Genomic DNA, 24,025 nt, shown 5'->3' with positions numbered 1-24,025 from the left:
AAATAAGAAGTTGAAAAGCTGGGGGTCGGGATCGCAGAGGCGCTGCCTCCACTTTTCCCTTTCCCTCTCTCCCTCCCCGATACGACCCTCGGCGCCGCCGCCTCCGACTCCCGTCCGCCCGCGGAGCGACCACGACCCGCGGCGGCTCCTCATCCCCGTCGGGCGGGGCCGGGCCGGGCCGGGCCGGGCCGTACCTGGGCCGGCCCCTCCCCGCCTCCGCCGCCGCTACAAAAGCGGCCGCCGGATGCCCCGGCGCGTCTGCCGCTCCTCCGCTGTGCCCGCCGCGGAGCGCCCGCGGGGAGCGGCGGCCGGAGCCTCGCCGGGCCCCCGCGCATGGGGGGCCGCCCCCGGACATGCCCTCCTCGCCGCTCGGCTTCGCCGTGCTGCTGCTGGCGGCCGCGGGAAGGTCGCTCCCGGTGAGGCGGGTGAGTGCCTGCGCTGGGCTGAGCCCCGCGGGGCTGCCCCGGCACGGCCGGGCGCCCTCCGGGGATCCCGTGGGAGCTGCGCTCCGCTGCGGCGCTGCCGGAGCCGCGGCTCCGGGCGCAACTCGGAGAGAAGTCCCAAGTTCTAAAGCCGTCACTTTCTGGGCGCCCCCGCCAAGCGGCGGCCGGCGGGGCCGGAGCGCCGGGGGTTCTCCGTGCGTGGGTCCCGGGTAGGAGGCGTGCGGCCACGCCGAGGGGCTCGGCGGGCGGGCGGGCGCGGGCTTGGGGCGAACGGAGCGGGGGAAAGCGGAGACGCTGCTGCTGCGAGGGCATTGCCCTCGAGATAATGCTCCCCCAGGCACCCACAGGAAATAACACGCGTGTCTGTAATGGGAAACAAACGTAGTGCCGTGGGAAAACCAGAGCGGCATCCTGGCGGGGGATTGTAGGGTCGGCTGTGACACAGCGTGAGGGTGGGAAAGCAAAATATTATCTGTGTAAAGAGCAGGAGGAGGCGATGGGGAAAGGGCCGGGGAAGGGATGATGGATTGAGACGGCTGACTTGTTTGTTGAACTGGGGACAGGGAGGCAAGAGACACTGACGAGGAGGGATGGGGGTTACAACGCTGAGGGGGCAGCAGGAGGCTACTGCTGTAGGGAGAGCAAGGACGGGCTCAGAGCTGATGTGGGCTGCAGAGGTCAAGGAAAGGACAGTGTACCTGATGATGGACCAAATGCGCTGTCCAGTTTCTTTCCAGTTGCCGAAAGCATTTGGCGTTAAAGATTCCTACAATACAGCACTAAGAGGATCTGTTTGATACCAAACTGGGGCTAAGCCTGTAGGGTTGTCCAACAGGTTGGGTTTTCTTGGTGGGTTTGTTTTACTCGCTGTCTACCTTAGGCCCTTAAAGGTGCAACAGGCACAATTTGCCCTAGGCATAACTCCTGTTGGGAAAATCGCTTCATTATTAAGATGATCAAACACTGAAAGAAGGGCCCAGAGAGGCTGGGGAACTTCCATCTGTGGACGTATTTGACAGGCGAAATCCCTGAGTTACTTGAGCTTCGACCACAGAACGAGCTAATAGTGGAGCTGCCAGTAGTAGAGAATCAGAGCGAAGTACATTTCTGAGCCAAGGGGTCGTCTTCACCTGGGTGAAAAACTGTGAGTGGGTGAGAAGAAAGAGGCTTCTGTGGCCTCAACACTTTAACAAAATCATGCAGTAAAACAAGTACTTTTATAGCCTTTTCTGACACTAGAGGGTCTTATCTGACAACTTCTCTAGAGCAGGGATAGTGCTTATGTATGCTGAGAAACTGAATGAAATACTCTGCTTAGCCATAAGTGTATAGAAGTATGAGACTCTGGCTGTCTGAATTCTTTTCTCAGGTTCCATTTAGAATGGTGGTAAAGGTGATATTTAAAGGAAACTGAAAATAGCACTGCACAGGCAATAACAGGTAATAAACTCTGTGAAAGACAGGAGAGGAGGGCAGAATGATGATACAGAATGATGGTACAGAGTTGAGGGAAGAATTGTATTGGTGCTCTAATGTTTGACTTTCCCTCTCTCCCCTCACCCCCTCAAACAAGTGATGAAGGGAAGAGGAAGAAGAGAAAGCTGAAAATGTACGTAGAAGGAAGAAGAATTTTAGTCCAGAATTTTTATCTGATGTGGTGCTGCTTTCATGACATCATCTTAAATGCAGGGTGACAGTTAATTCCTAGGTCTAGATCTTCCTTACAGCATTGAGGGCAGTAAAATGACCAAGAGTTGGTAGTACACGGCTGCATTGCAGAATCTCATTGCTGATGACAAGCTTGTGTACTTTCCTGTTTGGCCTTGAGCAGTGATGCCCTGCTGCTGAGAGAGCTGACAGGCAGCTGGCCACTGCTTCTCTGCCATCCGGCCCTCTCTTGGATTTGGATTTCAGATCCTACTTTTCTGTGTAGTACCTTTGCTCAAAGGTTTGATAAGATAATCTTGAAGAAGTAGTTTAAATGTCAGTGAAGAGCAGAAAAGAGCTGTGCCACAGCTCTGATATGAGGGGTCCTGTTCTTCAAACTACCCCTGCTTTTGTATTGGAGGCTAAATGTGAATAATTGAGGTGGTCTGGGTAGAAGTAGAAACAGATTAATTCACTGGAAAGGCTATAGATATTTTGCTCTCCTCACCTCTCATTTCTGAAGTGCTCTGGTATGGGAATAGAAAAGGACGCACGTAAATGTCAACACTGAGTGTGGGTGTGTGTATGCTACTGGTGCTTTCAGTTACTATTGTGTTCCTGAGGCTTATTTAGATACAGCAGCCAGCTGTTCTCCCGATCAACAGCATGACTTTGTGAGGTTGCAGGTGTTAGGGGCACGTACAGTTAGTTACTGCTACTTGCTCACCCTTCCAAAGCCTGCCGTGGCTGCTTTTGGTTCTGTGTGCAGCATCTGCCTCTTTAACTGTGGGTGTATAGGACGGGGTATTTTTCTCCAGGAGGGCCAGTTTTGAATCCTGATAGGCTTTAAGGAAAAGATGCAGTGTGAGGTGGTTTGAAATGCCTTGTTAGTCTGCTGTACTCTGCCCTTGAGGGCACTGAGGTCCCCAAAGTGTTCTGTGTGCCCCAGCCCAAGCTTGCATGACAATGCCTGTTTTGACTTCTTGTCTTCTGTTACACGGCGTAATGCTGAGAAAACTGAACTGTGGTTCCTGACTACCACTGTCCTGTAGATCTGTTTTTAAAAGTCATTAGGGTGGGAAAATGACCAGATAGAGCTTGTTTGAAAAACAAAAAGAGAGAAGTGAACCTGTAAACTAGTGACGCCTTGCAGAAGTGAGGATGGTGGGTTGGACTGTATCTTGTGTAGCTGGATCTTCACCTGGGTAAAAATCTCTCCATTAGTAGGTTGGCTGGAGGTTCTGGGTTACTCCTTTTCTCCATTTTCTGCTCCCAAAAGCTATTGTTTTGTCTTGTTTTTGTTGCCTGCACTCTGAAAATCAAAATATGCTAAACCAGCGTCAGCAGCGCATACTGGCAGAGGTATAGAAAGCAGTGGAGGAAAGGGTGGACAAGGTTTGACACTGGGCCATCTTGCTGTAGTTATTATTCAAGGATACTTGGCTGGCTTCTAGGTAATGGGCTGCTTTCCCAGGAATATGGCCAGGTGCTTAAAAACTTAATATTGTAGGGTATTTAAGTTCATTACTATATTATTATGGTGTAAAACTTAAATTAGATGATTGTATTATATAATTCAGTGTGGATTAAATTGCTGTCCCAAGTGGCTAAAACCTTTATGTATTCATAAAATAATGTGGGGATTTTTTTTGTTTGTTTTGTAATGAAAATACTCTTAATTTTCTGGAAACTTTATAAAGCTAGTGATAGTGTGTGTGCTATAAAGCCAGATGGCCTAACATAGCAAATCTCATTATACAAATTAAAAAGATACTTGCTGCAATATCCCAAACATAACTATGTTGGGGTGGGGATGACACATGGCATTTCAGCCTTAAGGAGCTTAGGACTAGGGCATGTAGTGACAGGGCAAGGATGAATGTCTTCAAACTGAAAGAGACTAGTTTTAGATTAGATGATAGGAAGGAGCTCTTTACTGTGAGGATATTGAGGCACTGGAACAGGCCCAGAGAAGCTGTGGATGCCCCATCCCTGTCAGTGCTCAAGTCCAAGCTGGATGGAGCTTTGAGCAGCCTGGTCCAGTAGAAGGTGTCCCTGCCCATGGCAGAGGGATTGGAACTAGGTCGTCTTTAAAATCTCTTCCAACCCAGGTCATTCCATGGTTCTGTGATCTCCAAGGGCCAGGGGAAAGGACTGTATTTCACACAACAGAACAATGACTTGGCACTTGGCATTGTTTAAAAGCTCTGATGTCTGTTCCAGGAAAGTTTAAGTTAGTGAAACAGCTCTTAATTCTGTAGCTGTGACTGCACCACCACCACCACATCCCTACCTCCCAAAGTAGGAGAGAATCTGAGAGTTTGGACAGAAGTATTTGAGGGAAAGTGTAGACAGATACAGCTGGGTATGTAAGGACAGATATTATGGCTGTACAAGCACATGTAGCTCTGCTTTGTGAGAAGAACTTGTATTCTCAAAGTGAGATGGAAGTGATGGAGCTTTGCGAAACTAAACCTCCTGCCCTCTGAGAGTTATTACTTTATAGCTGAGATAAAGTTCAGTGAAACTGGGCCTGCTATACAGAACATAAACAGTTCTCTGCCTTCTGACAGATTTTTAAAGGTATTGTATCATATCCTGTTTCTAGGAGCCTGTATAAATAGGGTTTTAATTTGCTGCATTGATTGATTGCCAGTTACTTGAGAGGACACACCAGGAGGAGCTGTTATTTCTGAAATCACGGGGCCCTCATTAGTTTTTAACTTGGAAATAGTCCTTTTCAAAACTGATTGTTTCCTTCTGCAGTGCTGTAGGGAAATGAAAGCTGTTACCATCTTCCTTCATGAACAGCTTTTGCATTTTTGTGATAAACCAGTGTACGTGCTGCCACCAAGGCTGCCTGCTCAATTTTCCTTGTGCAGTACATCAGTTCTATTAGTTTGTGTCTTAACAAAAGTAGGTGTACACAATAGCAGGTATGTCTCTGTATTGGAAAAAAAAAAAGTCAGCCAAGTAGATAAGAGACTTTTTATTTGAGCTCTACAATGTTGTGAGCCCAAATTAAAACATTGGTCAGGAACTCATTTCATTAAATAAAACTTCCTAACCTTGCTACTGAAAAAGACAGAGTTTATTGCTTGCATCCAGTGCTTCCCAGTAGGAGAAGGATGGGTAAGCAGTATCTAGGGATCTCTAGCTTGCCAAATAGAAGGTAACCCCTTCAAATATCATAGTTTTATATGCAGCAAATTTGAACTTATGAAGGGTGAAAAAAAGTGTGATGGTGGCTGCTAAATACTGTTCTTTGAATGCCTCGTTTTGTTCAGTGTTGGAAAGTGGTATTTATGAATTTCAACCACACTGGGCTATGATTGCTGCATTCCAGTGATCCCTTGCCTTGGTGTGAATGTGGAGGAGCTTAGGAAATACGTGTTGATCTTCACAGTGGGAGAGCAATCTCCAGAAAAAGTTGCAGCAGCATCATGATCTGTGGTTTGTAAGCATAAACACAAAAAGCCCACTGCTTCCTCTGCTGAAAGAATGTAGATGAACCTGCTCTTCCTGTTAGGGGTACAGACCCATGCAAAAGTGCTTAATGCCTTCTTTGCCTCAGTTTTTAGTGAAGAGACAACTTGCCTTCAAGACAGCTGTTCTCGTGGGTTGGTTGATGGTGTCAGGGAACAGAATGGTCCCCCCATTATTCAAGAGGAGGCAGTCAGAGAACTGCTGAGATGCTTGGATACTCATAAATCTATGGGCCCAGATGGGATCCATCCCAGGGTGAGGAGGGAGCTGGCAGATGAGTTTGCAAAGCCACTCCCCATCATTTACCAACAGTCCTGGCTCACTGGAAACTGGCCAGTGTGACACTCATTCACAAAAAGGGTGGGAGGGAGGATCCTGGTAATTAGAGATCACTCAGCCTGACCTCAGTACCTGGCAAGATAATGGAACAGTTTATAATGAGTGTCATCACACAGAATTTACAGGGTGGCCAGGGTCTCAGGCCCAGCCAGCATGGGTTTAGGAGAGGTAGGTCATGTGTGACCAACCTGGTCTCCTTTTATGACCAGGTGACCTGCCTGGTGGATGCAGGAAGGGCTGTGAATGTTGTTTATTTGGACTTCAGCAAAGCCTTTGACACTGTCTCCCACAGCACACTCCTGGATAAGCTGGCAGCCCGTGGTGTGGACAGGAGCACTCTGTGCTGGGTTAGGAACTGGCTGGATGGCCGGGCCCAGAGAGTGGTGGTGAACGGTGCTGCATCCAGCTGGGGCCAGTCACCAGTGGTGTCCCTCAGGGATCTGTGCTGGGACCAGCTCTGTTCAATATTTTTATTGATGACATGAATGAGGGTATTGAGTCTTTCATTAGTAAATCTGCAGATGACACTAAGCTGGGAGCGTGTGTCGATCTGTTGGAAGGTAGGACGGCTCAACAGAGAGATCTGGAACAGCTGGATGGATGGGCAGAGTCTAACAAGATGAAGTTTAATAAGTCCAAGTGCTGAGTCCTGCACTTTGGCCACAATAACCCCCTGCAGCGTTATAGGCTGGGGAAGGTGTGGCTGGACAGTGCCCAGGAGGAAAGGGACCTGGGGGCACTGGTGCCAGCAGCTGAACATGAGCCAGCAGTGTGCCCAGGTGGCCAAGAGGGCCAGTGGCATCCTGGCCTGGATCAGGAATGGGGTGGCCAGCAGGAGCAGAGAGGTCATTCTTCCCCTGTACTCGGCACTGGTGAGGCCACACCTTGAGTGCTGTGTCCAGTTCTGGGCCCCTCAGTTTAGGAAGGACATTGAGATGCTTGAGAGAGTCCAGAGGAGGCAACGAGACTGGTGAGGGGCTTGGAGCACAAACCCTGTGAGGAACGACTGAGGGAGCTGGGGGTGTTTAGACTGGAGAAAAGGAGACTCAGAGATGACCTTATCACTCTCAACAACTCCCTGAAGGGTGGTTGTGGACAGCTGGGGGTTGGTCTCTTTCTCCAGGCAGCAACTGACAGAACGAGAGGACACAGTCTCAGGCTGTGTCAAGGGAAATACAGGGTGGATATTAGGAAAAAGTTTTTCACGGAAGGAGTGATAAAGTTCTTGAATAGTCTGCCTGGGGAAGTGGTGGAGTCACCATCCATGGACATTTTTAAAAAAAGACTGGATGTGGCACTCGATGCTATGATCTAGTTGAGGTGTTAGGGCATGAGTTGGACTTGATGATCTTGAAGGTCTTTTCCAACCTAGATATTCTGTGAAAAGGAAACCCCCTGCAGTTTTATTGGGACTTCAGTAAGCCTTAAGGACAGTGTTCCAGGGATACAGTATGGCACATCTTTGTGGAGGAGAACCTGATTAGATTTCCACCAGTTGTCTTCCCCTTAACCTTTATGGTCATCTTCCCAAAGAAGCAAACAACTGCCATTGCCTCTGATGTACGTGAATGAATCGATACAGGTTCCTTAAGTGTGGCCATGATAACGTGAATAGCTCTTTCCCGAAGGTTTACATGAAACCTTGTGAGCAGCCCCTGCCCCAAGGTCAAATATGGCTTCTTAACAGTATTTTAAATATTGCAGTTATTGTATAGAAAAAACAGAGGCTTAATTTAATTGAATGAACAATCAAAAATATGGTAATTGTGTAGAGGAAATTGGAGTTTAGACATGTGAAAAAGAGTATTTCCTTCAACTGGTCATTTTACTGACTACATTTTATTGCTGTTTCACCATAATTTATTGATAATCGATTGCTGTCTTAGTGTAGTCTGGTATTGACTGCTGTTTTTCTTACAATTGATTGCATTTCATTGTTAGTTCGCCTTCTCACCATATTTTTCCTCAATTGTTTTATGCTGGCTTTTAGAATTACCATATTTTTGTCTTGTGCTCATCTGTTCATTGAGCTCATCTCTATTCTGTTCTTGTCTTGTCTTACTTGTGCACATGTCCTGCCACTCTCCCAGTACCTTCTCTGATAATTTCAGGACAATTTTTGAAACTTGCATTCTATTATTGATAGATATTCTTTTGCCTATGTGCTCTCTGCTGCACTGTAGGACAAGTTCAGAAAAAGGAATCTGCCTTGTTTTGCCTTGGCAGCACCTGAAGAGTTGGGACCTTTGTATAAGAACCTTTTTCATTCATAGTATGAAACTATGAATCCTTTGAGCACAGCTTAGAAGCTTATGACTCTTTTGGTGGCCTGCCTTTTTCCACTGCCTTCTGCTTCTCTGGTTCTTTAGAGAACAAGTGAGCATGAGTTAGCTTGTCATCTAAATTTTGTTGCAGTTGGGGCATATCTGCTCACCTCTTACTGTTGTTCAGGCTCATTTCTCCCTGTCCCTTCTGTAAAACTGCACTGCTTCTCTCCTTCTCCCCCACCTCCCCAGCTGCCCCTTCTCTCCATGAAGCAGTTTCTTTGTTAGATTTAATGAGTTTAGGGCAAACAATAAGGGGGATGTGGCGTGTGTATATGGACACATCTGCATGGGACAATCTCTGAAAATCTTGCTCTTTTTAAGACTTCAATTTCTGACTAGGATGATTTGGTAACTCCTCTGACACCTGAAGTTCTGGTACTACTCAGTACATCAGTCTGGAAGCCGAATCAAACTGAAAGGCCTGGCATCAGGTAAACCAAAACACTTATGTGAGCAGCCTGAGGGAGAGCAGTGCTGTCCTGTAAATCCTTCTCTAAGTGGGAAGAATGGTGAGCACTGAGACTTTTGCATTGAGTGTGTCTCTGGTGCAGGGCACAAGCATGTGGAACTGTCCTCTTACACCAGAGCATGCTAGAAGAGCCCTCCCAGCTGCTCTGGCTCTTCTTGGGGTGAGTATTTCCCTGGTGCCTTGAAAAGTGGTCCAGCTACCTGTGAGCATGGTGTATGTGCTGAAGCAAGTTGAGGAATGGATGTCAAGCTTTACCCTGATGTCTGCCAAGCATGCAAGAGATGTACAGAAGTCATTCCCATGAAAGGGGTGGATAGCACCTCTAAAACCCAGTCTTAAAACCAGGTTATTTAATGATATAATTTTCATTAATCTTACTTTTCCTCTGAGTCCTCCTAACAGTAAACTTTACATATTACAGGAAACAACTGTCAAATTCTTTCTTTTGCTGATATTCCTACTCCCATTCTGCTCCATAGGTATCAGCACTGCTCTTGTTGTGGCCAGCATCTGCTGGATGCTATTTTCATCCTTACATATAATTTCTTTATGAAAACTGGTTGTTGTTGTTTTTGTGTTTTTTTTTTTTTTTTTTTTTTTTTTTTTTTTGTTTTTGTTTTTGTGTTTTTTTTTTTTTTTTTTTTTTTGTTTGTTTCATTTGTGTGTGTGGGTTTTTTTGGGTTTTTTTTTTGGTTTTTTTTTTTTATTAAAGCATATTCCAGTTGTTCAATTGCAGCTCAACTTTTTTACAACTGAGTTTGAGAGTTTATTTCTCATGTAACCAGACTGAGTTAAATTTTACACATGCTCATCTGTTTTAGCAAATCAATCTTTCTTGACATCTGAAAGAAGCCCTTATAAAATGAGTGTAGTTGGACTTTATGACCATATAGGGTGTGACTAGGGGACATAAAGGATAGTTGACAACTACATGACTTCTCAGCTGCAGCAATGGGGCCACAGTTCTCTAAGGACCTTATAAAGCACACAAGCTAGAGGATTACCTTATTACCTTTGGGTGACAAAACCTGTGATCAGCTTCAAAAAAACCCAAGCAAACTTGAAAATCACTCTAAAACAGAACTGTACTTCTAAGGCATTCTAGAACATCTCTTTTTTAATTCAAAGTTTTCTGTAACTATATAAGGCATTAGGAGGATAGTAGGTGAAGGGGGTATGGTGTGTCCCTGCAATTGCAAAGATCTTATCACCAAATCTAATATTTTTCAGGATGACATAGTCAGCTTTTAATGGAGAGCAGAAATGACAAAGGGTTTGGGCTCAGTTAGATGGGGAGACTGGTTTTTAATTCACTTGTTACAGTTGATGTCATGTATGCACAAAGCATACAGGAATACATTTGATGTTCATGTTAGGAGCAGCCTTGGTGGTTGTGGCTTAATATTGCATGCTGTGCTGCAGTTCATCTCTAAAGCCCCAATGCTGGGGAAGGGTTGGAGACATTAGAATGAGTTTCTCTTGACTTCTGTCTAGTATCCTTCTGTGACAGTAGTCTCTTTCCTAGCTTTTCATTGAGTGGATGATAAATCCTAGGCACAGTGTGCCGTGTGTATTGTCAGCAACCCAGCAGGTGTTTTTGCGCTCTCCTTTAAAGGAGACTGTCTCTGAACTTCTGCAGGCAAAGTAATGGCAGAAGACTTACTCCCTTTGGGTGTTTGCTGCTTCTGCAGGTGCCTGGTAGAAATTCTGAAGTACAGGTTTAATGTTAACTACTAAGATGTGGTGTGAAAAAGTAGTTCTTGTTACCTTTCAGATCTTCTGGGAGAGACTGATGTGCCTGATATCTGTAGTTCTCTTTCACAAGATTAGTTTCCTGACATGCACAGGCTCCTGGCAATGCAGTAACCTCTTCATAGATTTTCTTCAGGATGGAAATTGATAACTTTGTTTCTCTGACATGTCAAGAGTATTGTACAGAAGCTACTGAAGAGTTGCTGTAAGTCACTTTGATATGCAGAAAGGGTTGAGTGTACAGAAGCATTGAGAAGTATCAGGTGTCTTACTTTGTCTAATTGGAGGGGGAAAACCAGGAAACTCAAAAGGCTTGGTTTATAGGTTACAGAATGTTCTATTCCACAACTACTTTGACATTATTAATGTGCTCATCCCAATGTGATCTTTGTGTTGTTCAGGCTCAGAGTAGCACCTTGAGAGCTGGGATAGGGTGGCAGAGCAAAGTATCTGTCATGTTTGCAAAGTCCAGAAACATGTTGCCTTTATGGCTTGGCTGTGACTTCTCTACGGACTGATCATTGTCCTGAAGAGGTTTGTACGTAGGAATCCACATTTTGTACATTTCAGAGAGAATGAGAACATAAGCATCAGTGTTAGAATTTTTTACTCTGCTTCAGAGTGTGAAATTGAATGGGAAGCATGAAGTGTGATGGGAACACCAATATATAGGAGGGTAACAGCTTTTTTCCTATGCCCCAGAATCATCAGAGGTACTACTGCTGTTGAGGAAGGAGCCAGACCCTGTAAAGCCCTTACATTTCCTCCCAAGTCACCTCTGAAAGGATGTTGATAGAGCTGTGGATGGGTTACAGATAAGATATATAGCTATGTATCACTAGATCAGTGATAATCACATCGGTCAATCTCCATCTTCCTGCTTCAGTCCTATTCCTCCCAAATAAAATTGCTCTGCTGTATAAAGCTTGTTATGCAGAACGAAGTAAGCTTTTAGGTTTTATCCCTTGGGATGGGAAAATTAAATGTAGTATTTGGTCTAAATGACTTGAAATATCAATTGGTCTTTGCTTTTGTCAGATGCTGTGATACTCCCTAATATACTGCTCTTTTCATTACCATTTTTTAATGAAGACAAATTCATCAAGTACCCTTTGAAATGCATCACTCTAAGAATAACAAAGATCCCATTCCTTTTAATCTCAGCAACACTGCAGGCAGAGTACACTCTGGAGGAAAAAAAAGAGAAGACAGGATGCTATTATGTGCTGTTTACAGTGACACTGTTATAAATTGCACAGCAAATAAATTGAGATGTGTTTGTAGTGGACTTCTTTCAAAAATCCCTAAATTCTTAATATGTATGATGTCTCTAAATGTAATACCAAGATGGCATGGATGGCTTTCAGATACAAAGGTAACATCCTGTTCAAACAGTATTTCAGAAAATGAAATTCCAACACATTTATTGTTTTGATGGATGTGCTTTGAGCCTAGATCTCGGCAATCCTGTTTTAGTTGAATTGAGTAAAAGTTGATGCAGGAAACTTGAAAAACCTGCATTCAGTTGCATACAGCTTTGCTCCCTGTGGGCTTCCAAGGGGCAGCAATTTTTTCTTTCAATTAACTGTAGTTATTTAGAGGAGAACCTTGTACTAGAAGAAACTTGTACTAGAAGTAGAATAATGATTCTGTAACTATTCAGTGTGCTCTGTATTTGTTCATTGCTCTTTGGGGATTAAGACACCTGGTGGTAATGAATGAGGCTATTAAAGCTCTGTAAAATAAAACTGATTTTATTACTAATAAGATGTAATGGTAAAGGAATGTTAGCTTAATAGTTTGAACTCTTAACTTAATGGCTTTGCAATAGTAGAGAAGGTTTTAAATAGCAGAAAACAAAGCTGGAGTTGGAAACTGCATTTCTTAATTTCTTACTTGTTTTGATACCTAAATGACATTGGAACCACAGAATGGTTGAGGTTGGAAGGAACCTCTGAAGATAATCTGGCTCAACCTTCTTGCTCAAGCAGGGCCCCTTAGCTGTTTATTTGTGTAAGGTAATATCAATGCCAATGGGTCATTGAGCTGTCAGAGATCTGTATTTCCTGATCTGTTTTCCTACTTGTTGCTTATACTAAATGAGTGGTGGGACATCCTGTAATGTTTGAATGAAGCTTTTGTCTTGTTCCTTGCTCCTGTTGTCTTTTGCACTCTGCCAGCATTCATCCATCTTAATTAGCCATAAACTGAATTTATTGTGGTATTTCAACAATCTGAGCTTTTTTTTGAGGTGAAAAGGTCTAATAAGTCTCTGTCTAGTAGACTTAAAATCACCTTAGGTTGGACTCAAATAGACCTTTACAAGATCACACCAGCAATTAAACACTGAGTAAGGAAATAGGCAAATGAGTACATGGATTAATCTCTTCCCCTACATATTCGTTCTAGAGGAAGCTCTTAAAATAATCGACTGTTAATTTTCTGCAAAGGAAGTCTTGTGTTAGTGCAGCTTTGACTTGTGCTTGGTTTTTGCAAAAGGGTGTCAGAGACTTTCCAAATGTCTCACCTCTGGTCCTTTACTGTGATCTTCCAGGATGTTCTTCCTCTTCCTAGAACGATGATAGAGAGGGGTTTTGGGATGGGGGTTGGTTTGCTTGTTTTTGTCTTGAAGGGTATGTATGGTGCATTTTAGGGAAACTCTTTGAAAACCCAGTCAGAATATGTTTTTCAACAGAAATTAATTCCTGTGTCAGGATGGGTGGGAAGTTTGTGCTTTCAGCTGCAGAATATAGTTGAGGTCCTCTTTGGGGGTAGGACTCAAACTTCTTTACATAGGAAGAGGAGAATGTGGGGAGCAAGCTGCCCATCTTGTTGCTGTAGCAGTCATGGTTAGTCCGGGCAATCAAGGGAGAGGTGCCATCCAAGACAGTGGTTGTTGGTGACAAGGAATCTGCCTAACTGTAACTTGTGGGTCACTCATAAGTTTTTTTCAGCTGATATGGTGTTTGTGCTTTCAAATAAAGGCTTTCTTTCAGAACTAGAGAATGGAATAGTCAGGTGAGAAAAGAAGCAGAAGTGTCTCAAGATTTGTGTTAAATGTAGCCCTTCATCAAGTCTGTTGGAACACTTGTAGCTGCTGATGAAAAATACCCAGATTTGGGCGCCTTGGGAAAGTTTCTTTTTTTCTTTTACTATCTGGCATGAAAGGATTTACAGTTGCAGACTTTCATTATCTTGCTCTCTTCATTTTAGTGAGCTTGAGTCAGGTGAGTAACATTCCTGTGGTTTTGCATATTAATTATTGAATAGGGAAACAGATTAGTGTTGCCTTACATTTTGCATAGGAAGTAGGAGCTGTTGTCACTTTTGCTATTAGAAATATGTGTGTGTGGAGATAATCCATTTGGTAAGATGACCCCTTCCAAATACCTGTTATGGGGAAGGAGTGGTAGTGCTTTCTTCTGTGTGCACTTAATTCACCAAGTCTGTGTGTTTGAATACTAATATGATGGGTGCCTTGGACATATCTGTAATAGCTACAGAAAGCAGTAGAGGACGAATTGCTTTTTATATTGAGTCAAGGCTGAAGGACTGTGTTTGTCTGAAAATGTTCTCAGTTCCTGTATAATTGATTACTGGTGGAGAAGGGGTTACAGCTGCACAAGAGAGATCTTCATCAATGAGACTATTTTTACTATTAAACACTATATTCTTCAGAGCCAGGTGCTTAGTAACAAACCAAGCTGTCAGTTGGTGCTACACATACTGCTGAGGGAGCTTGAAGGCTGTAATATTGGGAGAACAAAGCTAATGTAAACCTCATTTATAGTTCATGAGGTTAACTTTCTACTTCCTCAAGCTTTCAATTCAAGTTTCTTTCATGTCTGTGTTTTGCATTGCCCACTGCATGTGGAATTCTGAGGTTCAGCAGCTTAGTTCACAACTTGGCTTTAAGCTTTGCTGTGTTGTGTCTTTCCTCTGTCTTTAAAAATACTCTGTAGTTTTTCTTCAACAGAAAGACTTACACTTCTCTTTAATTGTGGCTTTACCATGGCTGAGCTGCTTGGCATAATGCTTAAGTAAAGCCTTAAAGAAAATTCACATTTTTGAATAATTCGTTAATATGCCTGTACTGTATGGGGAAGGAGAGAGAGCCTTTGTACTTGCAGATCAAGGAGAAACTAAATTTCCAGTTAGCGTGCTGGAAAGAACTTGGATAAAAATTCTGAATTCCAAATATTTTCTCTTATCCCCAAATTACATCTGAGATGGTGATCTTTATGTTGATGCTACTTTATGGCCTCTGGAGTTTTTTGGTTGTCTTTAATTTATAGCTCTTCTTATTCTTCCCTCTTTCTCCTATTTTTGTCATGCTGGAAATATTTGGAGCAAAACCAAATTGTGAAAAAACCAAATTTATTATATTGTCCAAAGTATCTGTATCCTGCTCAATGGACAGCTGGGATCAGCACAGAAGAAAAGTATTATGTGAAGGACAGCATGGACAGCAGACTGTCACTGGGAAATGAGAAGATAATTTCATAGCAAATTTGCAGCAAGCTTGGAACACTGTCAAGTATCGGATGACAGGCAGCCGACGTGGAAATATTCAACTTCCACTACCATTGAGATCTAAATGCTTCGTGCTTATTTTGCAATGCTTATCTTTTATTTAGTTTTATGATCCAAACTGGAAAATAAACTATTTGAACAGTTGGGAATGGAGAGTGTCATCCTACTTTGGTCTTGACTAAATAATTTTCTCTTTAGCTGTCCTTTCCCTCTCATCTGTCTTCTCCTCCACCCTGGCGCCTTCTTAAGTTTTTGACTATTTCTGGTCCAAGGAATCTGACAAGAGAAATGTTCTGTGGGTTAGTGTCCTTTCCATTAAAAGTTCTGGTAGAAACAAAGCAGACAAGCTGGCCTGTCTGCTGTGTGTTTGTCTGCTTGCCCAAGCTGCTCATCTAGTGGGCCCCTCTAGGGAGCATGTCCCAGCTCTGGCCAGTGTTGTCTTCCTGTCCTCCATGTGGTGAGTTACTGCCTTTTTTGGCCGTGTTGTTTCCTCCCTTGAATTCCATGATAATGGATACTTCTAAGCAAGTCCAGTTAAGATGGAGATTTTTAGTAAGTTCCCGCCCCCACACGCTTCTTGGTATATAATGATTAGCCTACAGAGATCCTGGGCTCACCTGGAGCCTCCCTATATTGTAGTGGTGAGCATTTGTGTTTTGGTTTTGAAATGTCAATAAAAAATGTTCTTTTGACTATTTTTCTTCCTCCTTTTTGAACTCTTTATAGCTGAATGATCTATCATTTTGGAGACAGGAATTTTAAAGGATTTAACTTCATTATTTTCTGACTTGCTTATTTCAATAACTGGGGATTGTTGTTGTATAAAGGATGTTGCAGGAGGTTTGCATGCACAAGGACTTACTTACTGCATCTGAAAAAATCCTGGTTGCCATAAAGGAGGAGGATGCATCTTAGGGACCTGAACAGAAGCTGTTCCTGCAGGTTGTTAGAACACAAGGGTTTTTATTTTTCAGCCATTTCCAGACTGTTTTTGGAGCCGACTTTTCCTTTCTTTTCCAGTTAGTACTTTTAATTGTACCTGGGTAATGAGTGTTCTTACTTATGTAGTGATGTTTGAGCAGAAGTTTCACATATAGTGGCTTATTGACCTATTTTAAATCTGAGTGTTTCAGTGAACTTTCTGCCCTCAAAATCTACAATGCGAAAGCAAAAAAGATGCCTGCGGTGAAAAAGGGACTGTTGTCTGTAGTACAGCAGTGTGCCACTTCGGTAGCTGCAAGGAACAGATGTATTTTTTTGGGCAAGATGTTCAGGCATGAAAGCTTTTGCCAATCTCTAAAAGCAGATGTGATCTACAGCCCTGATACTGCAGCACTTCCATCTACAGATTTTGACTTGTTTACCCAGTTCATTCCTTCTAACTGGAAAAGGAGGAAGAAAAAGTAAGCTAACATCTGCAGCTGAAAGAGTAAAAATTGCATGAAAGGAAAACATTATCATGTGTAAAGTACAAGTATTTTTAACTTTGAGGAGATAGTGATGCTGATGGTGTCCCCAATACCTCCAGCCCTGCAGATGTCTTCTCAGAATGTAAACCATTCTGGTGAGAAATGGAAGTGGTGGCTAAATAACTCCAGCGGTTATGTATAATGAAAAGGTAAGGGAGCTGATGGCAACAAGTACAAACCAACAAGTTTCAAAAATATTAATGGAGATAAAACTGTCTAACAAGTCTGCATACTCTGATGCTAAAGGACAACTGGCTTCTGTATCAGAAACCAACTTAATTGCAGTGGGGTGGTGGAGCCTGGACTCTCCTTTGCCAGGCTCCACAACAGTGTGGTGATACATAATGGTAGCAATCTATGAAAAATTCAATTTCTATTTGCTTTCACCAGTAACTCTTAACCATTTAATCTGATATGCATCCACCAGTTTTGTGAAAAGACTGAAAAGTTATCTAACCTCATAAATATTAACCAACCTGTTATCCTGGGAAAATTGAGGCAGATACAATTTTAATTACTTCACATCCATCTTTTTTATTAAAACTATTGTGACATACTTCATGTTTTTCAAGGTAGTTGCTTTTACACAAAGTCATTTGTAGGGTTAATTTAACTCAGACCAGAAACCAGTTGAGGAATTCCATACTGAGGGTGACAAACCACAGTGGCAGCTAGCCTCAGAGTGCAGTGGGTTCTTGGTCACTTGGAGTCTTCAAGTCAAGATTAGATCTGTTTCTGAAGGGTGTTTACTGGTCAAGCTGGCACGTGTGAGATGGATGCAACAGTGGGTGTGAGGCTCTAGAAGCTGCTGGGGGGGAAATTGATGTCTTTGTTACAAGAGTCCTTTGGACTCAAGGTCACCGTGGTTGCAAGGAAAAGGGGGAAAATCATGAACTGTATGGTAGGGAGTGTAGATGAGGAAAATATAGGGGCTATTTCTCCAGTTGTTGAAGTCCTCTTTTGAGTAACACATTTGACTACTAGCTCATCCTTTTTGATAATGGTAATTCAGTTTATATGCTACATAGCTTATATATGCACTTCTAAGATGGTGGATAATTAAGATTATTCTTATGTCTCACTGTGAGCTATGCTGCATTTGTCTCTGCTTCACAGCAACACTTAGCCTGTCAAGTATTTTTCCTGTTTAATTTTACCTCTGAGAGTAAGGCTGTTTGGCTTGCAGGGCTGATGGTATGAGTGCATCATAAGGCATAAGGAGACAAGGGGAGCAAGGTGTGGGGGAGAAAATCACCACCTTTCTCTGGGCACAGAGAAACCATTGCTTTGAACAGTGGTGCTGGTTTATGCTACTTTAAATGCTAATAGTTACGCTATGAGATGACCCAGTGCTTCAGAAGTACATTTTAAGGGTGAACTGAAATGAAAACATAAGTCTTTTGCAGAGCAGGTTCACCCAGAGAAAACTTTTCCTTTAAAAATACATGTCAAGCCAAGCCTCTGCTATCTGTTTTTTTCTCTAGCATCTTCTCTGTGAATGTATTCTGTTCCTACGAGTGCTGCTTGATTTAAGGTTAGTGTCAGGTGGGGAAACATGTAGCTGTGAAACTAGTAACATGGAGTGAGTTTAATTCCTTTAAGTGACCTATCTATTTTCAGCTTTATTACTGCATGGTCACTGCTTCCCTCAGTGCTTTTAAAATTGGAGCTGGGTGGAGGGGAAGCCTTGTGCACAGCTTCACCTTCCTCAAAATGAATAATTTGGAGACTTGACTGGAGGGATGTCTCTTTTGTGTTTTCCTTTGTCCAGGCTGGACAGTTTACTTGGAACTCTCTGCATGTTTTTCTTTGCTTGTCTTACCAAGCTGCATTTCTCTTGGGCTTTATACTGTCTCTTGCTTTCTGAAAACCAGTGTGCTTACTGTTTGAACAGCAATCTTCCTCTGCTGCTCACTTTCTCCTTCATTTTGAAGGTGTCCCCAAGGAAAAGTGGCAAGAAATGGAAGTCCTGTCAGCTTTAACATCAACACAATTGCAGTTGGCTTGTGTAGCTTAAATCACGATCCTCTTTTGCTGCATATACCTTGGGGAGTGTTAAGGGAAGGAAAGGAGGAATGAGGTGGAGGCAGGCTGATTTCTGTGGAGAGTTATGGCTGTCTGTCAAACTGGCTGTTGCCCACAGCAGACCTGCAGGACTGAAGGGTTGTGCTGTCTGACTGAAGTACAGAAGTAAGATCCAGCCCCGGGGCTGGTGAACGAAGAGAGTACACTGATTTCCCATGTATTGACAAAGTGATGTAATGAGATCCCAGCTGATGGCAATCAAAGCCTGCTACAAGTGGCCTGAAGATGGGGTGGGGATAAGCTTTTGAAAAAATAGAAGTTAAATCTTGCCTTCACGTTCCTCTCTTCTGCCACTGTTTGGGGGCAGAAGCATTGTAGCTTGTGGGATTGCCTTGCAGAACTAATGCATAGATCCTTTGCTGCTGATTCAACTGTAGCCAGAGATTCTGGCACTGACTGCACAAGAGGGACTGCATATTAGTATTTGGGTATTTGGTATGCAAGGTTAATGCAGCAGATAGGAGAAATAACCTGAGCCGATTCCTGTAGCAATAGGGTGGTTCATAATTTGCTTTGCAGTCCTAGGGCAAGGAAAGTCTGTGATTCAACTTGACCTGTCTGTACTTCTGTAGTCAGCTTCCCTGGCTCAGAGGAATTGCAGGAAAACTGAGAAGTAAATCTCTTCTGGATGAATTTGTCAAGTACTTTCACTTTTTTGAATTTGGAAGGCAAACAGATGACGTCTGGAGAATGAGCTTTGCTGGCGGAACTTCTGTATGCTCTGCTCTCAGATGTGTCTTAACCGTGGATGAAAGCACTGGCAATTTATAAAGGTGCTGCATATAACTGCCTTGGCAGGGACTAGCCATACGGGCAGATAATGGGACAGTGAACCTTGAGCCCCTGTGACAATGAGCTGCTGAGGGAGTTAATTTGCATTTGTTAAAACCAAAATAAACTGCTGCCCTCAACTAGCAATACAGATTTGATGGTATTCTACTCTGGCAATCTATAAACGATAGTAGGTGCAGAACCCATGAAATTGTAAACTGAAGTTTTGGGGTTTGTGTGTGGTGGTGTTTTATAAATAGCTTTGTGGTGATTGTTTTTCTGTTGAGTAATTTTTTTAACTGGAGAACTCAGTTTGTTTACAAATAAAAAAGTACGCTTTCAGTGAGAAAAAGGTTTGTGAAGCTTAGGGTCTCTGATTTATTTAGTTGTGTTGTTGTTGAGCTTATTGCAGGGATTGCAGTGATGGAATGACAAACTGGTGATCAGGCTTACAGTGCTATAGGAGTTGTGATCTTGGAGAAACTAGCTACACTTTGCCCCCCAGCTCTTTAAGAAGGGTGACTGCTAAATAGTCATTTGAAAAGTTGGGGGAGCTTAACTCTCTTGGAATGTTTTGGTATGGAAAGTGGAAGGATTTAGAGGTTTTCATGCCTAGTGAAAATACAGATTATTTACAATGAAGTGATGTTCATTTTTTTTAAAAAAACTTGAAAACTCAAATGTTGCAATTCCATGGCTCTGTGGAACTGCCAGCTCATTCTGTCCCTCTGCTCAGCCAGCACTGGCACTGTCCAGTTGCTGGCTGGTACAGAGAGACCAGTTACAAGCATAAGATAAAGAGCCTTTTAAATGCACTTGGTTCAGTATGTCCTAAAGAACAAGCTTAAGTAATTCCATTTTAAACCTCAGCAAGAGGAGCCAGAAGTCCAGCTTTGACAGATGTTCTTTACTTTGTTTTGCTTGAGCAGCTTAGAGATGAGTCAGTTGCCCAAATGTAGGCATCTAGAGCTGCTCAAAAATATTGCAGTATTCAAAACCCTGTATGGGACTAATGGATATGATGCAGGATAGAGGGGAATCCTGTACCTCTCTGTAGGTGTGGCAGGAGACAACATGAGGGACACATCTATGTTGAAGGGAACTATAGGTACTATGATCAGGCATCTGAATTCCATCCTAAACCTCCTCAGCTTTTTCAGCCAGATATATCTCTCATTTTCACTCCATTCCATGTGATAGTACATGATTATGTACCATAGAGGGGAAAAAAACCTATCAGATCCTCAGGGGTCTGTACTGGGACCAGTACTTTCAAATATCTTTATTGGTGGATGTAGTGGGATTGAGTGCACCCTTGGCAAGTTTGCAGGTGGCACTAAGCTGACCGGTAGAGTTGATGCACTGGAGGGAAGGGGTGACATCCAGAGGGACCGTGACAGGCTTGTGTTCAACAAGGCCAAGAGAGAGGTCCTGCCCCTGATTAAGAAAATCATCAGTATTCATACAGGCTTGGTGAAAATGGATTGAGAGCAGCCTTGCAGAGAAGGACTTGAGAGTGTGGGTGGATGAGAGGCTAGACATGAGCTGGCAGTGGGCACTCAGAGCCCAGAAACACAGTTGTATCCTGGGCTGCATCCAAAGCAGGGTGAGGGAAGGGGTTCTTTCCCTGCTGTTCCTGTGAGATCCCACCTGGACTGCTGCATCCAGCTCTTGGGTCCCCAATGAAAGAAACAGACCTTTTATACTGGGTCTGGAAGAGGGCTGTGGAAGTGATCTGAGACTTCTACAAAGAAAGGCTGAGAGCACTCAGGTAGTTTGGCCCAGAGGAGAGAAGGCTCTGAGGGGACCTTGCGGTGGCCTTTCAATACTTAAACGGGACTTACAAGAAAGGTGGAGATATTTTTTTTTTTTTTTTTACCAGGGCTGGCAGTGTCACAGGACAAGGTTTTAAACTAAAGGAGGGTAGAATGATTTAAACAGAAAGAACAAATTACTTTGAGAATTAGTATGGTGAACCACTGGAACAGGTTGCTCAAAGAAGTTGTGCATGTCCCATCCCTGGAAGTTTTCAAGGCCAGGTTAGATTGAGCTCTGAGCAACCTGATCTGTGTGAGTGATGTCCCTGACAACAGCAGGGATATTAGGACTAGATGATCTTTAAATATCTCTCAACCCAAATCGTTCTATGATTCTATGTTAGTACACAATTTTTAATGAAATGCTGAGTTACTCTTCCAGTAGCCTAGGCTGAATTTTGTTTCCAAATCTGTGAGTGTAGGTATGAAGTTCTGCTCTCATTTTCAGCTTTGTAGCTTCTGTTCCTCTTGAAGTGTTCTTCAACTCTGCCTTTGTTCATTCCTTGGTGTTTCTAGAGCTATACTTTGTCTCTGTCTAAAAATACATGTTAAACTACTACGTTTTGCTTGCTCCGTTGTATGACTGCGTCAATAAAAGTCCTCTGCTAAAGAGCACTTCAGAAAGCGTATGTCTAGATTTGCAATGCGCAGTAAAATCTCATTGTATGATAATGTAATTCTCAGGAGTGCTGTATGCTGTCTTGCACTAAAATTGCTGGACTGCTCTCTTCTCTCCAAGAGTTTGTGAGTTATAGTTGCTTTTGAATTTTGCATTTTTCTTCTGTCCCTCTGCATACTCTGTTGCTCAGTAGTTTTCTTCTGGCATTTTTGAGTGGCTCATGTAATACATCCTTGACAGGAACACTTGCCAGAAAGGATGAAAGACATTGTAATGAAAATAACGCTTTCTGGTAACAGCAGCTGCCAATCTAAATGTGTCCCTGCCTCAACAGTGAGCATATGGATTCAAAAATCTTTGCAGCCTTGTGAAGTTCTTCATGGGATGACAAAACTCTGCAGGTAACTGTTTTTGTCCCACATCTGTCCCTCACTGGAGACAGAAATATTAGAAACTTGAACCCTATAAACACAGGTTTGCACTACATTTTCAAACTATCTTACTTGACCTATGGGAGTTTGATTTTATTTAATTAAGGTGGTGCTAGATTTTGTAGCATGCTGAAATATTAGGCTTTACTTTATTTCCTTTATTTTGAAACTGTATATACTATGCAAGTTGATTTAGGTCTTTAAAAGTTTACTTTGACATTATGTCTCTGAATGCCAAATACTTTGTCTTGATCCAGAATATTACAGAGCCAAGAGATATTTTTCTCATTGAAATGCACCTTGTCAAAACAAATTTTTAAGGGTTGGGAAAACCGGTTATTTTCAAAGCACAAATGAAAGATCCCAGGACAGACCTGGAGTGCTTGGTCCTGGAATACAAGCTCTTGTGGTTAGGGCTGAACTCTCCTGCCTGCTCAGACAGTTCATGTATTTGGAATAATTTGTGGAATAATCAATCAGCTGAACTGGGAGCTCCCTGTGCAGAAGTACCAAGAAATAGGAGCATGCCTCAAATTATTTTTGGTTTTGTTCTTTAAAATGGCTTATCTGGGGCTCTGTGCAGAAGCATTCTGCATTTCTTGACCTTTAGGAGATGGCTATGCTTATTCTTTTTGCCTTAATCTAGTAAGAACAGGTCTTAATAATGGAGGGGTTGGGAGATGGGAATGAGGTGTTGGTGATAAGTGCCTTTATAACTGCTATTATGCGCTGCTATGGGGTTGAGCTCAGCCAAACCTTCCTTCTGAAGCTGCACAGGTATGTAAAAGAGAAAAGAAAAAGGCAGGAAGGCCAGGATGAGGTACTGTGTTGTGCAGTGGTTATTTTCAGCTGAGAGAGAGGGGAATGCTGAGATTCAGCCACTGGTTTAAAACAAACAAAGAACAACAACAAACACCACCAAAAGAAAAAGGAATCTGGACTGAGCGGCTCTGAAGAGGCAAACAGAGGAATGTCTTTTCTGTGTGTTGATCATATGTAAGTATCAGATGAGAGCTTCCTCTTGCAGCTTTGAGTTCAAAAGCTTGATGTCATGAAACTTGAAGTCAGTGACAGAAGGCTTTCCATGCTTGGACAGATGGTGAAACACTGCTCTCAAGATTTGCCTTTATCGAAGTCCTGAGACGTATTGTTTGTCTTGAAGGACTTACAAGTACTAAGCTGCTGCAGCCTTGAGGACAAGAGCAGCTGGCAGGTGTCACCAGGGAGTTTCTCCCTGAATCCAATAGCTCCTTTTGAGAGAAATAATTTTTTGCTTTTCACTAGCAGGGAGGATGCTGAAAGGTTTCTTTTTCTGGCGCTCCTGAGCCTCTGAAATAATTGGTTCATTAGTAACTAAGGAACAGAAGCATTTACAGGAAAAGCTCCTAGAAGCTGGCTTTCCTCTGAAAGATAAGTTGTTTTGATCCTGTTTGTTTTTTCCTGAAGGGTGAGGAATTTGTACAGAGTGATCCAACCACGAAGCTGACGAAGTAGCTTGTAAAATATGAGTTGGGAGGCATAATTAATATTATATTGTCTGATCAGTCAAGCAGGCCTACAGAAGGAACTGAGAGTAATGACTTTATCTCAGAGGGTCGCTTAGTGTTGCATAATGTCAAATGACTACATTAAACTTGATACTGGGGAACGTAGTGTAGGAAGAGAATGTGATAAATACAGAATTCTAGGGAATGTCAGTCCTGAAGTATGATCTAATTTATGATCTCTGTAAAAGGGTACTTTTGATGATACTTTTTTTGAACTATCTATAGTAGAGACATCATTTTTTTGATGTGCCTTTTCCTTTGGCATAGCTTCAATTCTTAAAGGAGGGTAA

At 42.9% G+C, this 24,025-nt stretch overlaps 1 protein-coding gene across 1 annotated transcript in view; it reads left to right on the top strand.

Moving 5' to 3' along the window:
- The first annotated feature begins 333 nt into the window (after positions 1-333).
- The window catches only part of GLP1R (glucagon like peptide 1 receptor), an 84,165-nt gene continuing 60,473 nt past the window's right edge, over positions 334-24,025 (top strand). The window contains exon 1 of the mRNA XM_040059928.2: positions 334-425. Within this exon, the coding sequence (XP_039915862.1) occupies positions 354-425 (72 nt within the window). The 5' untranslated portion in view covers positions 334-353. The remainder of the gene's footprint in view (positions 426-24,025) is intronic.

The sequence above is a fragment of the Hirundo rustica genome, chromosome 3, assembly GCF_015227805.2.
Source record: "Hirundo rustica isolate bHirRus1 chromosome 3, bHirRus1.pri.v3, whole genome shotgun sequence".
Taxonomy (NCBI): domain Eukaryota; kingdom Metazoa; phylum Chordata; class Aves; order Passeriformes; family Hirundinidae; genus Hirundo; species Hirundo rustica.
This window is presented reverse-complemented; position numbering and strand designations above follow the sequence as displayed.